This window comes from Sapajus apella, unplaced genomic scaffold (genome assembly GCF_009761245.1).
Source record: "Sapajus apella isolate SASKATOON/1434 unplaced genomic scaffold, GSC_monkey_1.0 scaffold116, whole genome shotgun sequence".
NCBI classification, from domain to species: domain Eukaryota; kingdom Metazoa; phylum Chordata; class Mammalia; order Primates; family Cebidae; genus Sapajus; species Sapajus apella.
In genome coordinates, this window is record NW_022437056.1 from 880,975 (window position 1) to 896,292 (window position 15,318).

At 50.1% G+C, this 15,318-nt stretch overlaps 1 protein-coding gene across 4 annotated transcripts in view; it reads left to right on the top strand.

Moving 5' to 3' along the window:
• Positions 1-15,318, top strand: part of MYOM2 (myomesin 2) — a 116,861-nt gene that overhangs the window by 13,463 nt on the left and 88,080 nt on the right. For all 4 annotated transcript variants that reach the window (XR_004263475.1, XR_004263474.1, XM_032260305.1 and 1 more), the window contains 4 exons: positions 215-370; positions 5,047-5,185; positions 5,322-5,479; positions 6,838-6,930. Coding sequence is in view for 2 of the 4 variants with exons in the window: in XM_032260305.1 (XP_032116196.1) it covers positions 215-370; positions 5,047-5,185; positions 5,322-5,479; positions 6,838-6,930 (546 nt within the window). In the remaining 2 variants the exon portion in view is untranslated. The remainder of the gene's footprint in view (positions 1-214; positions 371-5,046; positions 5,186-5,321; positions 5,480-6,837; positions 6,931-15,318) is intronic.

Consider the following 15,318-nt stretch of genomic DNA (forward strand, 5'->3'; position numbering starts at 1 on the left):
GTGTGCATGTGTGTGCATGTACACATGTGTGGGTGTGTGCATGTGTGCCTCTGTGTGTAGTGCATGCCTCTCGTAGGCCTGTGTGTGTGTGTGTTTGTGTGTGCTCTGTGTGTATGTGTGGTTTGGGGCGTGTAGAGAGAAAGTGATGCATGTCAAGATAAATTTTCGACTGTGCCTGCGTGTGGGTCTCCTAATGGTGTCCCTGTTTCTGAAGGCGAGCTTCCACCCAGACGTCTTCCCAGAAGTCCCTGACTCAGCAGTCCTCCTCGGAGAGAGCCTCCAGCCAGACGTCCCTGGGAAGAACCACCTGCAGCATCTGCGCGAAGCGGATAAGCACGCAGGAAGAGGAGGAGCGGGAGAGCAGAAACAGGTGAGCACATAGCTTCCCCGACTCTGCGGGTGCCCTGCGTGGGGTCGCAGGGGCGGGACAGTGGGGCAGGGAGGGAAGAGCGACCTTAGCTGAGAGAGAAGGCCGAGGACACAGGCTGGGTCTGCGGCGAGAGGGAGACTGCTGCTGTTTCCCCATCACCTGCTTCTCTTTACCACCATTATCTCAATTAATCCAAACAAGAAAACCACTGGGCACGAGCTTCCCACCATTTTGCAGAAGAGAGCGTTGCTGTCCAGAGTGCTCATGACACTCCCCAGGGTTCCATGTTTCACACACGTCACAGCCGGGCTGAGAGCTCCGGGGCCTGTGGCTTCGAAGCCGAGCTCAGCCCCTTTCCACACAGAGCGGGATAAGCACGCTTGAAAACATCAAGACCTGGCCACGTGAGATTAATTCTGAATTTCCACTTGCAACCTTTGCAGCTATGCAGGAACAGCCGTGAAGGGTTGCAGATTCAAGCAAGGTCATCTTCCGAAGTGGGAGCCAGGGTTTTAAACAGTTGTCATGTGGAAGCTAAAGAGTTGGGAAGGCATTCTATAAATTGTCGTGCTTTACATTTCAACAGAGGCAGCTCATGGATGTCATAGGAACGGGGCGGATTAATAAAAATGCCAGTCTTAAAATTATTTCCAGATGACGGAGAAACAGGTGGTGACATGACTTTGATCTTTTAAGGACGAAATGAATGGCTTTGTTTTATACCTGCTTTGTTTTCCCTCATCTCCCTACGACTCCTGGGAATTTTCTATCTCCAAAGCACTTGAAACTCGAAGGAAAAATGAGATTTGAGGAAACATGTTTCATTTTGAAAGTTTCAGAATGATGAAGTAATCTGTCGAATATAAACAATGTGTAGCCAAGAAGATTAACCTTTATTTTAAAACATTTTAACTATGTTTAAATGTCATAGGATAATTTTGCCACTTAAATAAGTTCTAGTGTAAAGTGAAGATTTCTTTTGTGAAAGAATCTCTTTGAAACGTAGATGTTCAGACACTCCGGATTTTTATGCATTGGATTACTTTTGAAAGGGTTCTTCTACCTATAGTCAGGTTTTGCGGGGCTACCGTAGAACACTTGAGCTTACCATTTTATTTTTATCATTTAGACATTGATGTGACCTTGAACATATTGCATAAACTTCCTATCGCTCAATCTCCCCCCTGGTAAAGTGGTAACTTGAACGGTCAGGGAGCGGCTTACTGTGATTCACATGGTTTCCATAGCAATGACTTTCATGACAGCCTTGGCTGTTGGAAATTGTACTAAAACACGCTGGGCTACGCTCTTACAATACCAAATTTCACTCAGAGAAGAGGCTTGAGTAACTGGTGATGGGCTGTGTTCTCACTGCACCTCGGATGCTCACGTTAAATTCCAGTCTCTTGTATGTAGTAGAGGCGGGGACCAAGGCCAGGGACTGTCCCAGCTGTGTGAGCCCACGCCTCACGCTGTCCGTGAGACCGTCGTCAGCAGCCCCACAGCGTTGTATTCTCCCAACCACATGCATGACTTCCATGGGGAAGATCTTTTTGAAGTCAGTTCTTCCCTCCTTTAAAAGTAAACACACGTTGTTGGGATCTCAATGAGTTGGACAAGCACGAATTGAGATTTATTGTGAAGCCTGGTCTATTACCGTCATGCAGAAGGACCTGGAGGGACGAGCGAGGCCTGTGCTGAGTGACATGAGCAGCTCCATCGATTCCAGCCCGTATTGGAATTCACCACTCTCACCGGCTGCAAGTGTCATCGCCTACATGTCTTTATCCCTCACCTCTCAGGGTGGATATTAATTTAATGCACCGGACAAGTTGGTCCTTTGCAAAAGATGAAATTGTGGGCTCACTGATGTGAGTTACAGCTGATGTCCCTGTGTAAAATAAATACTGAAGAGACATCAGTGCATTGAAGGCACTCAACACATCCTCCTGGAAGATATGACCCATCGGAAACATCCCTCAGACGTCTTCCTTCAGTCCCGGGTGAAAAACGGGCCTACTCTTGCAAGCCACCTGTCCCAGGGCTAGTCATTTACAGCAGTGCAAGACAGATGACGTTACTCTGTGCGTGTGAGCTGGCGTCACGGTCAACTGATCACCAATGGCAGGAATATTTTCTCAATGTCCTGACTTGGGGCTAGATGTGGGAGGAATTCCAGAACAAATAGTTATTCTGAATCATACAGGGTTAGGGGATGGTGGAGCTGTTGACTTAAGATTTAGCTGAGGCTCTCTTAACTCAAACATAAAGAGCCCATAGAAATGTAAACAGCGACAAGAGAGGACGTCTGATCCTTTGAGCTCATCACAGCACTGAGTGGCACCGACCAGGCTTTGTCTTCTGGGTCCCTGCAATTCAGTGGGATTCACTCCCAGTCAGAAGGCTTGTTCCCTGTGGGACCTCTGAGGCCATGTGACGTCTGCGCTCATTCCTTGAACACGTATTCCTAGGACTCCTTCTGGCACCTGGATACTGGGGGAACCAAGTGGGCATTTTCCCACTTGAGTGGGATTCAAAGTCACAGGGCAGGGCTCGTGTCATTCAACGCACACACGTGCGTACAGCAGTGGCACGAGCTCTGCAAGGGGAGGATGAGAAAGCATGAACCAGACTGGGGGGGCTGTGATTTGAGGGGCCCCCGGAAAGAGTCTCTGAGGGAGAGACCCTGGTGCTGAAAACAGGAGGAGCAGATGCCAGCCTGTTAGGAGTTGGGAGAAATCTGTCCTAGGCAGTGGGCGTGCAGAACGGCTGAGGCCCGAAGAGACGGTTCCCTAAACACTGCAGGGAAAGGCAGTGTGTCTGACCGGGAGCGGGACAGGGAGGTGCAGGCTGAGAGCCTGGATTCCTAAGGAGGTCAATCATCATTCCTTGCATGGTTATATGTTGTGGTTCCTCCTGCCTCATTTCTGTCAAAGAGGCTGCAGAGTTTTCTGCAATTCTGGTCACGAACTTCCCAAACGCCTAACACCAGGCCTTACTCTTATTGGCTGCTGGGGAGGCGCTGGCCCATCATAGATGTGTGGGATTGGGGAAGGCCCTCGGACAGAGGCCCTGCACCCTGGACCTCGGACAGGCCTCACCACCAACCCACAGCGGCTCTCCCACCGCACTCCCCACGTCTGGGCAGCAGTGATGCCACAGTCCCCTCCAGTTCCGACACTGGGACTTTCTGTTCGATGAGGCCTGGCCGAACAGCTCTTGGTAGCTCACATGATGCCACAGACAGCGCCCCTGCGTGGCCACCTTTCCCTCTGCCACCTCCTTCTCAGGCTGGCTCTGCAGCTTCCCGTCCCTGCCACCCGGGAAGGAACCTTCCCCGGCCTGACTTGGACTACTGAGTATTCATTAGGCATCTTCTGTGTACTGAGTCTGGGGAATGCAGAGGTAAGAAGTAGCCAGTCCTTTCTTCTGGGAAGGATAAAATGTATGCAAAGGATGACCATAAAGGCCATAAGAGAAATAAACAGAGGTCTGGGGTTCAAAGCAGGGGGAGGAGGATGAGGAATGGTTCCACGGGAGACATGGCATTGGAGGGGCTTGAGGAAGGACAGAATGTTGCTTGAAAGGGGTGACAGCGAGAATTCTCCCATGAGTGGGACAGAATCCAAGAGGGCAGCAGAACAGCGAGCATCCTAATTTCCACGGGACCTTGGGAAGGCAATGGTGAGAGTGGGAGATGGGGCTGGAAGAGCTGCTGCCGAGTTCCAGAGCATCTCAGAGCATGGAGCATGGAGGCAGCCCGCGCCTGCCCGTGTTGGGGTGCGATTTGTGGGGTTCACAAGATGGCATGGGAGCCATGAGGGATGTGAACATTTCTCAGTTTCTACGGAGTGAAGATGCTGAATCCTTTATTTAATCCTTTATTATTATTGCTATTATTTTTAGCATTCGGACATTTCTTATCTGTATTTTTTAAATTCAGAAGACTTTAATTCCATCTTAAAATCACTCAGAAACTGTCTCCTTCCCAGGAAAACAAATGGTTTTTATTTACTGCCCTGCAGAGGAAAACTCACACATGGGAGCTCACCATTTTCCTAAATTTTCAAATCATGGAACTGACGTCAAAAGCACCTCCAGCGCAGCAGCACCTAACTGTGCTGAATCTCAGACCTCTGAAAGCACCAAGGCCTTTGTTTTGTAAATCCAGAAAGGTTCCCTGATTCCCTGAGTGGCCGGGTGTTTACTGAGCACCTGCTGCATGTGAGTTTTTGTGCACACGAAGGTGAGTAACCATATGTCCGTTTTTAAGAGACTCTGATTAACTTCCTGACTCTCTCAGTGGGTGTGGGTACCTGTTGTCTTTTGTGCTTACAGCAATTGTCCAAAGCATCACTTAAGGCCTCCAAGTGGTTGCAATTGTGCACTCTCAGTGGTGAAAGAAAGTTGGGGGCATGTGGCTCCTGTATTTTTTGTTAATAAATCATGTACCTGTTCTTCTTTACAACTCCATCATGCATGGCATTCACACACCAAAACATACTCGTCAAAGGAAGAGAGATACAAATGAGCAGAAGTAGCATTTCTCCTGTTTTCTTCTTGCACACACTTAAGGAAGGCCCAGGGGAGGGGACGGGCTGATCTTTCCAACCTTCAGGGCTCACGTGGTTTTCTCTGCGATTCCTGAAAATGAGTCTGCTTCTGGGCTCCTGCAGGTACCAATCCCTGGTGGCCGCCTATGGCGAGGCCAAGCGACAGCGTTTTCTCAGCGAGCTGGCCCACATGGAGGAGAATGTCCACCTGGCACGCTCCCAGGCCCGCGAGAAGCTGGACGAATACGCCATTCAGCAGATGGTAGGAGGGTCTCCGGGTGGCTGGGTCCCTGGGGCGCGTGGAACGGATCTTAGCTTGGCTGTGTGGTGCCTGAGTGCCCGCGGGCAGAGTGTGGCTCTCTGCCTGAAAACCTGACCATCCTTGCTTCTCGGGGCAGGTGAAGGACAAGCTGGCCTGGGAGAGGCACTCGTTTGAAGAGCGGATAAGCAGGGCTCCTGAGATCCTGGTGCGGCTGCGGTCCCACACTGTCTGGGAGAGGATGTCTGTGAAGCTCTGCTTTACCGTGCAAGGATTTCCCACACCCGTGGTGCAGTGGTGAGGGGCTCTGTTCCCAGGGGTTTTTAAAGGGCTATTCTGCGTTTTCTTTAAGGAAGATCCCGATTAAGGAGACAAGCGCCACTGAGCCTGTGCTGGCGGCCACTTGGCTTGAAACTCTATGCAGAAATACGTTTATAGAAACTCTGAATGTCCGCTTCAACTAATAGGCAGACATGTTTATTCTCATGACATTGAATCAACAAATTGTTCAGAAGGCTTTTTTTTTTTTTTTTTATTCGTGCTCTGTCACTTAGGCTGGAGTGCAATGATGTAATCTCAGCTCACTGCAGCCTCCATTTCCTGGGCTCAAGCAATTCTCCTGCCTCAGCCTCCCAAGTAGCCAGGACCACAGGCATGCGCCACCATGCCTGGCTAATTTTTGTATTTTTAGTAGAGACAGGGTTTCACCATATTGGCCAGGCTGGTCTCGAACTCCTGACCTCAAGTGATCCACCTTCCTTGGCTTCCCAAAGTGCTGGGATTACAGGCATGAGCCGCCTCGCCCAGCCCACAGGGTTTTTATTTAAAAGTCACTTACTTCCCTTAAATGAGCATGGCTCTTGTCCCCTTTGCAAGGGTGAGTGCATGATTGCTGATTGTATGCAAAGCCGAGCGTCTGCTTTTAAATATGGAAGACTCCTAAGTGGAAGGCCTAAACTCTAAAGCTTTGGGACTGCAGGGCTGCAGTTACTCAAACTTTGTGATAATTGAAGAATTATATATTTAAGCCCTTGAGACCCTTTTTGTATCCATGTGTATTGCTAAAGTTATATCTATGCGCATTTACATGTGGGGTTGAGACTCTGAGCCACAGCCAAGCGCATCGTGGCTGATGGCTGGATGCTGTGGTTCTTTGGAAGGCAGGCTCAGGAGGCTGAGATTCGCCTGCTTCTACTGCGGAGGTGCTGGGGTGGATGTGGTCCTGCCTGCCCACCCCCACCCCGTGGAGCCGTGAAGCCACCTTCTTTTCACCAGGGGCAGTGCCTTGGGTCCTGCAGAGCTCCCTGAGACATGAGCTACATTACAGCTTACGTAGGGACCCAGCACCCTAGTTTTTCTTATGGAATGACAAGTCCTGAATTCCTAACAAAGGCCAAGCAGATCTTGGATCGAGCAGGTTGGGAATCCCTTGAGAGTCTGAATGAGGCGATGCAGCTCTCATCTCAGAAATCAAAACCAGGGTGAGCTTGGGGCCTCACCCCCAGGGCTCTGCCCTCCTCCCGCCTGAGGCTCTAAGGGAAACGTGCAGAAATGGGGCAGCAGCACGTCAGAGGGTGTGGGGGAGCTGTGGCAGAATCACACACACACAAAATGCAACCCCGCCTTCAAACTAAAAACACGCTTCCCTCATGTAGGTACAAAGATGGCAGTCTGATTTGCCAGGCGGCAGAACCGGGGAAGTACAGGATTGAGAGCAACTACGGCGTGCACACACTGGAGATCAACAGGTACGGCCGGCCGTGCTGGGGCTGTGGACTCCGGCGTCCGGTTATCAGCAGTGCGGACCCCAGGGAAGGAGTCAGATGGGTAACTGAGGCCAAATCACACCAGTCTGTTTGCACCCTGGGTGACTTTAAATAGCATTTATGAGTTAATGGAACTGGTGTTGGAAGCTTCCCTTTGTTTTTCCTTAGTGTCTGGCCAGAGGAATGCAAATCCAGGGAATAAAGACCATCGCTAGCTTAGGGAAAGGTAACAGCATCTGGGTGGGGAGGCTGCCGTGTCGTACAAGAAGGTTTCACTCACACATACTGCCAGGTTCAGACTCTTCAAAGAATGATCACCTTCATTTTCTTTCTAATAACAAATCAAAAAGGTATATGAAATCTAGTCAAATAAAAGAAAAACACACCCTAAGTTCAGACTCTTGGAAGAATGATCACCTTCATTTTCTTTCTAATAACAAATCAAAAAGGTATATGAAATCTAGTCAGAAAAAAGAAAAACAATCATCCATACGTCCAGCACCCAGAGTCAGTATGTGGCTGTAAAGCTGGCATTTCTTCTTTCCTCATGCGACACACACTCTTCATTTTTAAAGAAAAAGTGAGACCCTGCTGTTCTTTTTCTGTTTCTCTGCGTACACGGTTTTTACTTTTCACAGAAGACCCTGCCGTTACACAGACAGCTTTTCTCATCAGTAGTATGTCATGACACTTTCCCACGATGCTGATGTTAATTTTCCCAGCAAACGTGGCTGCCTGGTATAGCTCCTGATATGGTAGAACTTATGGAGCACACCCTTGTCCAAGAGCCAGAAAGCCACATTTACCACGTGACTCTGGATAAGCCACTAATTCTTCATGAAAACAATTATCAAGAGGCAGATAGTAACAATTTTACCTTCTCTATGGGACTAACAGAGTTTTTGGAGACTCCAATAAGAAGCTGCACGTTATGTTGATATGTTTATGTATCATGGGAGGTGTGGCGTGTGTGTGCTTGTGTGTGTAGTAAGTTATATCAAATCCCTTCTAGGAAAATGCAAGGGATGTTTGTATAAATGACGTAAAAAATAAGTGAGACATTGGAATATACGGTTTCATTGATTTTGTTCTGACTAAACTGGAAAGCAGTGAGTGCATCATGGTTAGGCCTCGTTTCTTCAGAGGAAAACGTCCCCACTAATTCCCAGCGGGAGCTCGGAGGTGCACAGGGCAGCGAACGCAAGCCTTGATCATCCCTGCCTCTACTCCCCAGAAGCCTGCTGAGAATGAAAGTCTTGTTTTTTTCTCTTAAAAAGCTTTTCTATATTGGATTCTGTTAAAAAGTTATCCTGACACTTGTTAGTGACAGTAAGGAAGACTTCAAGACTTCCTTCAGGGACCACAGTGAGGGGGTCTTTCCCCGGGGAGAGAGACCAGGCTCAGTTCTGAGTGGGGGTGAGACCAAGGAGCAGGTGGGGTGGATGGGAAATTACTAAGGGGAGACATGGGGTGGGGGGTCCAGGCCGAGCCCACCCAGCAGGGTCCTGGCTGAAGGCAGGCTGTGGCCATCAGGCATCCTTGGGAATGGAGGGTTGAGGAGCCCACCTGCCATCCAGGGAGGGGCTGGAGCTGGGCTGAGCTGCTGGGATTCTTATTCTTGAGGGCCTGCCGAGCACAGGGCCTGGTTGAGAAGAGGGTTCCAAGGAGCTGCCTCAGGTTTAGTGGGGGAAGGTGTCTCTGTCCCCTCCAGCCTGGTGTTAATGAGGGAGAGCGTCTCTGTCCCCTCCAGCCTGGTGGAAAGTCGGGCTCTGCCTGGCTTCTCTCCTTCTGCCTGGCTTCTGCCCTGTGCCCTCCCCCGGCATCCTCAGCAACTCCCTCTCTTCTTGCCTTCCCTTCCTCCTGCTTCTGACTCTGCCTGGGGCCGTGGCTTGAGCCAGCCTTTCCTGATGCTCACCCCAGCAGCCTGAGCATGGCGTCTGCCTGGTGATGCCCCTCCCTGAGTCAGGGGGTCCACCAACTCCTCTGCGTGTGGGAACCCCTCCTGCCTCCTCCTCCCAGGAGGCTGCATGGGGCCTTTCTGCTGCTGGAACCGTCACTCCCTCTGCAAATTCACTAGAACCGATTGTTAAAAGGTGACAGTTGAGATTGAAATTTGCAGGGCATCCTTTCTTGTTTCCCCACATGAATCTGAGTTTCTCTAGGAAAGCTCTCCTTCCGGCGGGCTCCTCGGCCCTGCTCACCGAGAGCCTGCTGTGTCAGGAGCGGCTCTGGAGGCTTGGGAGGCTTCGGGCCAAGACCAGGACACCACCTTCCAGGTCCCACTCTTTGGCATCAGGAGGCAGTCGATGAGTGAATGACACAGCCAGCCACAGCAGCAGTGCTGGGCGCAGGGAGGGGTGGGCCCATTGCATCGTGAAATAGACACCAGGTGGACCTTCATGGAGATGTCATATGAGCAAGGCCTGAAGGCCAGGAGGGGACCCGGAGCTGTGGGGTGGGGGTGGGGCCTGACACAAAGGCTCTGAGAGGTGAATTAGGGGCCCTGGGCTGAAGGGTCGGCAGGGAACCAGTCATCATAGGCATGGCTTATGGCCCTGCAGATCACGGGGACCCTGCAGGCCATTGTAAGGACAGTGGCTTTGCTGGAGGGAGGCCAGGAGACCCCAGAGGGCTGAGGGGAGAAGGAGGGACCCATCTTCACCTCTAGGGGATCACCCTGACTGCAGACAAGCTGCAGGGCCTAGCAGGCCTGGTGGGGAGTCCTTGCCAGAACCCAGAAAGGACCATGGGTCTGGGAGCGGGAGGGAGCAGGGGAGCGGGAAGAAGTGGGTGCTCTGGACAGATTTTGAGGGTAGAGCCAGCGGGATTTGCTGCTGGGCTCGATTGGACAATAGTGAAAGAGACAGGTCCAGGTGTTCTCAAAGCTGTGGCCACCACAGCGGGGTGAGCCCTGGGCTGGGAAGCGGAGTTGGGCACAGGCGCACGGGGATGCCGCATCCCAGCCTCTCTGTGCCTTTCAGAGAGAAGCTTTCTCTCTCTTGGATTTCCCAAGGTTGTGGGAGTTTTCATAGACCATAGGCCGTCATTTGGGACAGCTTGTGGATGTGTGGGGCTGTCTGCTTTCTACCCTGTGTGTGCTGTGCCTGTTTACGGTAAGTAGGTCGGTCTGAGTTCCTGATCAGCTGGTTCCCAAGCCGTATTGTGATCATTGTTTTTTTTTTTTTTTTTTGAGACGGGGTTTCGCTCATGTTACCCAGGCTGGAGTGCAATGGCGCGATCTCGGCTCACCGCAACCTCCACCTCCTGGGTTCAGGCAATTCTCCTGCCTCAGCCTCCTGAGTAGCTGGGATTACAGGCACACGCCACCATGCCCAGCTAATTTTTTGTATTTTTAGTAGAGACGGGGTTTCACCGTGTTGACCAGGATGGTCTAGATCTCTTGACCTCGTGATCCACCCGCCTCGGCCTCCCACAGTGCTGGGATTACAGGCTTGAGCCACCTCGCCCGGCTGTGATCATTGTTTTTAAAAGAAAAGAACGATTTTCCTTTCTCAAGAATGAAAACTGTCACGTTGACGCTGGTGTTGGCAACATTTAAACTTTACATTGGGAGCTGTATGGGCTTTGAACAGAATGGACGAATTTGTGAAATAAAGTTGTTTAATCGCCTCGGAATAACACGATTCCGTGATCTGCCAGTATAGGTCCCCTACGATGGACTTGGATTTTGCATGAATGTGCAAATATTTGGGAAAGTTGGGAAAAGGAAATTTCCAAGACCAACTTTTCTCTCAGTCGTCTTGTTGGTCCTGGGAAGTTCTAAACAAATGAAATATTAATATTCTTCAGGAAAAGAGCAATGAGATAAACCCACAAATTACAGCTTGTCTCAGCTGTTCATACCAAACTGCTGAGCCACCGGTCATCTGATCTGTGGCCATTTTAAGTGGCGGAATGTGTTGGCGCCCGTGTCTTGATTGGCTCAGGAATGAGCTTTTCCTTCTGTGACATGAGTGACATTTATTCCTATGAATATTCCTTGGCCACCGTGGCTGAAATTTTAAAGCGCCGAAAAAGGAGCTCCCCCTTGGTACTGTTTGATTTTAAATTTGTAACTGACACTGCTTTATATGCTCATAAGAGCTTCTCATGGGACTTATGATGTGAGCCCTTGTTCTTCAAAGAATAAGATGCTCTCACATATTCTTATAAAAGTATCTATATGGAATAATCTATCTGGTTTTCTGTAAGTAACATGCTCACTCCCCACTCACTCCTTGCTGAATGATTTTAGGGCAAAACGTTTCTTGTACTTTATTTTTAGAGTTTGATATTTAAATTTTGATTTAATTAAATTATAAATCCAGTGTCATCACCGCTTATAATTTGAGGACATGAGGCCCCAGCTGCCCATGAGAATCGACACGGCATTTCGCCTTGTGTCTTCCCATCTGTAAGACAGAACAGAACGAGCTTCAGCCAGGGGTTTTTTGGGGGCCTTTAAACAGAGACTCTGGGTGCCAAAGTGCCCCATGGACGTTTGTATAAATTGAGACCAGAAAGACTCTATCTGTTCTGGGAACCTGTCCAAACAGGAAATAAAACCCTTGCCTCTCACTCACTTGCTTGCAAGTTCTCACGGCATGAAGCAGAGGCTGGAATTAGCCTGGGGGTGAGCCCAGTGCTTGTGTGGGGCCTCAGAGGGGGGAGGAAGACCGAGTCTTTTGGGAGGTGCACATGGGGCAAAGCTGTGATTTGCCTCCAAATCCCCAGGGGACAAAAGCTAAGTTGAGGAAGTCTCTGCAAGAGTGGCCGCCCTTCCTCTGAGTCCGCTCCATCCTCTGCCCAGACCCCTTCTTCCCAGCCTTGGGGCAGGCAGAGAGCAAACCCCACCCAACCCCGTTACGCCCTTACCTCCCTCCCTGGGCATGCCTGTGTGTCTGTCTGTAGTCTACACAGGGACCTCTGTTCTGACAGACCTCATGCAGCGGAGAACAAGTGCGAAGGAGAAATAGAAAAGGGTGAGGTAGCGGGGACGGTAACCAGAGGCCTAACTTAGCCCTGCCCACCCGGGGGGTGACCAAGCTCCTCCGCGGGGCGCAGCCTGCACGGATTGGGGCCACTGCCATCAGACAGTGGGTTGGAATGTTTTCTAGGGCGATGGGCTTCTTTAAAGAAAGAAGGAGCGCACTCTCCTGGAATCAATGCTCACAAGCCCCTGCGTTCTGCAGTCCCTGCGGAGGCCTTCTTCCCGGAGAAGGCCTCTAGTGCTAATGGATGACTTGGGAGCTAATCAGTGCTAATGCGTGAGGCTGCACGCCCCTGGGATCTTAATGCCTTAAGTCAGTTGAGAAACAAGCTCCCTGTCCTTTGGGAGAGGCTGCTGGCTGGCAAGGGGGCCGTGGCCTAGGGAACACGTCCCCCTCCTCCTTCCCCTCTCCTAGGCGCCAATGGTCCTGTTTCCTCCATTCTAACCCAAGCTTGATACCCTGCCTGCAGCCCTCCTAGCTATCCCCCACCGAGGAGCTGTGAAACAGCAATTAATTGCAGTTCTCAAAACGCTTGGAAATTGTACTGCTTTATCGGACTATAAGGGCAGGGAGGGGTTTCCGTGCAGGAGAGGCCCGAGGGAATCTTCTTTGAACTTTGGTTCAGGAATTGGGCTAATATCTGTTAATTACTGATGTATAAGATTAACATTATGCGATAAAACTACAAAGTGTTTTTAAATACATTATTTCATTTAATCATCAAAGTCACCCTAGTAAAGTGTGGGTGCTCAATACATGTATTCTAGAAGTTTAAAATATGCATGATGTGTTTATTATAAGTCAGTAGGGAAGAATGATCAGGCTGGTCCCATGAAGGCACAGATTTGGAAGGAGAACCTGAGGCTGGCGGCTACAGGCGTGTAAGAGCCTCAGCAACTGTTTTCCCCCTAGATTTTCTTCTTATTTCTTTCTATTGCCCAATATTGAAAAAAAACTGAATCACAAAGACAAGTAGTTGCAAATGAAAACATTTTTACCTTGGCATCTCAGAATATTATCCAATTCCACAGACGTGGTGGGAGAAGCTTTGCCTGAGGCCCTGGTGCTCGTGAGTTACGTGGCCTTGTGAAGTGTGTGTTGGGCTTCGAGGCCTGATGGGTGGATGATGTGCTGAGTAGACACACCGCAGATTAAAAACGGCTCAAACACACACATAAGAAATGTGCAGCACACGTAGGGGAGCCGAGTTGGAAGGCAGGGAGCGCAGTGTGGACACCGTCGCCGTCAAGTTACAGGCAGCGCAGGGTTTTTGAGGGTGGCTCTGGGGAGGACTCAGGATTCAGGGGACTGATTGGAGCCCTGTCCGTGTAGTCCACATTCCCGCTCCTGGAGGACACAGGTGGGTCAAGGCATTCAGCCCTCCTCACTCAGGAACTGGTCATGACGGTGACCTGCTGGGCCTGGGGACAGCCATGCCCTGGTCCAGCCGGGTCACGTTCCGTGCGTCCAGCATGGGAACTGCCCGTGCACCTGCTCTGCGCTTCTCTGGTTTACGGCTCCCTCCTTGCGAGCCTGAGTCCACCTGGCTTGTGTGTTCACAGGACAGGCTCCACCTCAGCAGGTTCCGATCAGGCAGTTTTTACAGACCGCCTTGCTTACTTCATCTACGCTGGCACTGGAATCCTTCCAGCTGTGCCTGTGGGAGGCTGTCACCCTTGTTTCTCTCATCTACTGTGTTATTGCTAGTGGGGGCAGGATTGCTGTAGAGGAAGGGCTCGTTAGGGCGAATCCCAGAAGAAGAATCTCTCTGTGTTTGGAGAATGCATTTATGAAGACATAATGGTTTTATTATTTAGAAGAAAGAACCCAATCACAAAGTAAACAGCAAAATGCAAGCAATGCTCCTTCCACCCGGGCCGCAGTCCCAGGCGTGTTCCGAGAGGCGCTGGCACATTGCACTCCCTATGGGCGTGTGTACGCGTGAGTTATATGGTAGATCAGCACAGGCTGTTAACGCTAGGCATTGGAGAAACCTCGACTTGGAGGACTTTTATGTGTTTTACACACACCATTACTTTGTAACTGGGGACACAGCTGTACCTGTGGTGAATCTGGAAATTGTTTAGCAGTGTAGCTTCTAATGAGTTCAGGCTCGAATTGTAGCCTTGCTGATGGGCTTTGTGGTTCGCCTTATATCCCTCCAAGGTGAACTAGAAGATAATGTTCTTAGTTTGTAAATCGACCCGGCCTGTGCTCTGCTTGTGTGATCTGTCCCTTGAGCAGTGGCAGTTAGGGAGGACAGATGGCTTTCTGTGACACACTGAAACTGGATTTGAAGTTCAGGAGGAGGGGAAGGAGTTCTTGGTAGATAGCACGGGTCTGTGACACTTTCCTTCCCTTTTTGTTGGAGAAATGGAAATTTTTGGTCTTAGTTTCAGCTCCTAGTGGAACAAGAAAATAAAATTACTAATAGTTTCCCAGGAATGAATTTTGTCTCTGGAGGCATAGGCTTCTTAATGCGTTTGAAAAGTAAGACTTGAGTCACTCTTGCTTTTCTCAAAAGTGGGGACTTTTTGTGTTGTTTCTTTTCGTAGATTAAGATTCTGCTCAGGTGTCCATGGCTGGGAGAGAAGCTACCAGAAAGAATGCAGTTCTGGAGTCACTTGGACCTTGATACCTAGCTTCTTACCGTGTTGACTTCTCACCATCCTAGTGGGATAATTGAGTCTATTTTCCAGGCCACTTGAGGATGAACGTGGAGCAGCTGACGTGAAGTGACCTGCAGAGGGCTCGGTGCTGATAAAATCTCAGCGGATCTTAGCGCCTCTTCCTTACCCCTCTTGTCTCCTTTTCCTGGGGAAGCTGGTGGGGAGACAGTTCACAGCCAAGAAAAGCAGGTTTAGTGTTAGCACCATGGGTATGGGGAATCAGAAGACCCACCCCCATAGGAACTTGGGTTTGCAAGCCTGGGGTCTTTTGGCTATTCCTAAGTCATGTTTTTTTTTTTTTCCCAGAGATAAACACACATTAGTGTCTCAGGTGGGGTCCAATTCAGACATTTCAATACACCCTTAAGTGGGTGATTCGTGTCTGGGGATCGTATTACTTTGGGATTCTGGATGTTGCTTCTTATTAACATGGGAATCTTACTGGGGAGCTGGATGGGGTTGTAGAATCTGCTTTTGGAACAGGGCGTTTGTCACTTAGCAGTTAATCAGTCTCTATTTGCGCCTTGGAACCTTTTGTGTGTGCCAGGCACAAGCCGCGTTGAGGGCTTTGATGGGTGCTCAGCGGCTTCATTCTGGGATTCTTATCTCAGGGGCAGTAAAGGATGGAGCGCATTCAGGTGCAGCCCCTCAATGCCTGTGCACCCCAGGAGGAGAGCATTTCAGGTGCAGCCCCTCAATGCCTGTGCATC